This window comes from Azolla caroliniana, unplaced genomic scaffold, assembly GCF_043228905.1.
Source record: "Azolla caroliniana isolate FFs.n. ecotype wild unplaced genomic scaffold, voAzoCaro1.0.p SCAF_18, whole genome shotgun sequence".
Taxonomy (NCBI): Eukaryota; Viridiplantae; Streptophyta; class Polypodiopsida; order Salviniales; family Salviniaceae; genus Azolla; species Azolla caroliniana.
In genome coordinates this window covers 6086463-6087850 of record NW_028230453.1, presented here as the reverse complement: position 1 = coordinate 6087850, position 1388 = coordinate 6086463, and the positions used below count along the sequence as shown (strand labels likewise).

The window sequence follows — 1388 nt, the reverse complement described above, 5'->3', positions numbered from 1 at the left end:
TATGTCAATGGGAAGGACGCTAGAAATATATATATATATACACAACATGTTACGAACAAGGAAAATTTTGATATGTTTCATCGAATGATGACATCAAAAATAGGTATCTGGGATGGAAATGGTTTCAGCATTATTGTGATATTTCTAGCATATGTTTTGTGTCAATGTGAACCAAACGCATGCTATCCATTAAGCATATGGTACTATATCTACGTAGTGCCAACATACACTAGAACTATTGGTGAAACTTGGTTCTTGAATAAATGAAGAGATCAATTGAATTTCATCCTTTCTAGTATTACAATAATCAATAAGGTTGTTATGAGATCATGCAATTGTTGAAACATGAAATCGAGACAAGATAGTATGTGCCACCAATATGAAAGTAAATAGTGGCTGTCCTTCAACATTAGCATGATTGTTTAAACACATTAACGACCAAGAAGTTTGTTTACGGTATTTAACATAAACTTTTCGCTTATTATTAGATGAATTTGGGGGTAGGGAGGGGGGCGGGGATATATGATCCATCATTTGAATCGAAAAAGTCTAGTAATAAGGGCGGGCGAGAATCGGAGACACTAGCAACGGGGACCTGCGTAGGTCTTCACGGTGACATCGCGTGCATCGAAAGCACATTGGGTGCGTACCACGATATCGTAGAGGTGGATGGGTTGGAGGTTCCGGAAGTCATTGATGTTAGGGAGGCTGAGGTGAAGCTCCCCACTCGCGGCATTCTTCCGGAACTCGTACTCCCGGGCGGGCGGGCCAACGGCCCGGCTCCTCGTGGTGGCATCATCATTGGCCGATGCAGACCCCCGCTCCGCACGGGGCTCCCACCCCATAGCAAACAGTTTCCATTCCAGCGAGTCGTAAGTAGTCACCACCTCGCCCGTGGCTCGGTACACAAGCTCTTTCCGCGGGGGCTCCCACTTCCCGGAGGCGTAGGGCTGCTTTGGCCTTCCGGGGCCCACGGGGCCGCCCCCAAGGCCAGTGCAATTGGGATGGTGGTGGCCCGATCTAGGAGGCAACCCTCTCATTCCCTTCTTCTTCTTCTTCTTCTTCTTCTTCTTCTTATGCGAAACGACAAGCAATCTCTTTCAGGAATAAAAAGTAAAAACTACCTCCCGTCCATCCATATATACACAAATTAGTGCCCATAGACTTCGAAAAACATGTAAAATGATGATTTTGGCCCATGTTGGACTCTCCCCCATGATCCCAAACATGGAGGAGGTTGGTGTCCACATTCGATCGACCCAAGACATATCCAAAGTATCCCCTCCTGTCCGTTGTAGATGTCGGTCGGATGTAAAACGTTAGGCCAAACATATATATAGCGTGCATAATTTGGATCCATGCATGCACACCACATTATAAGGATCGCG

At 45.9% G+C, this 1388-nt stretch overlaps 1 protein-coding gene across 1 annotated transcript; it reads right to left on the bottom strand.

Annotated features, from left to right (window-relative positions):
• Positions 1-465: 465 nt before the first annotated feature.
• Positions 466-1150, bottom strand: LOC147852260 (flowering-promoting factor 1-like protein 2). The gene has a single exon (XM_087334517.1). The coding sequence runs from the start codon at positions 1038-1040 to the stop codon at positions 582-584; it is 459 nt and encodes a 152-aa protein (XP_087190643.1). The 5' UTR covers positions 1041-1150; the 3' UTR covers positions 466-581.
• Positions 1151-1388: the final 238 nt, after the last annotated feature.

Coding starts and splice junctions, on each gene's coding strand:
- LOC147852260 (XM_087334517.1), bottom strand. CDS start 1,040: ATGAGAGGGTTGCCTCCTAGATCGGGCCACCACCATCCCAATTGCACT.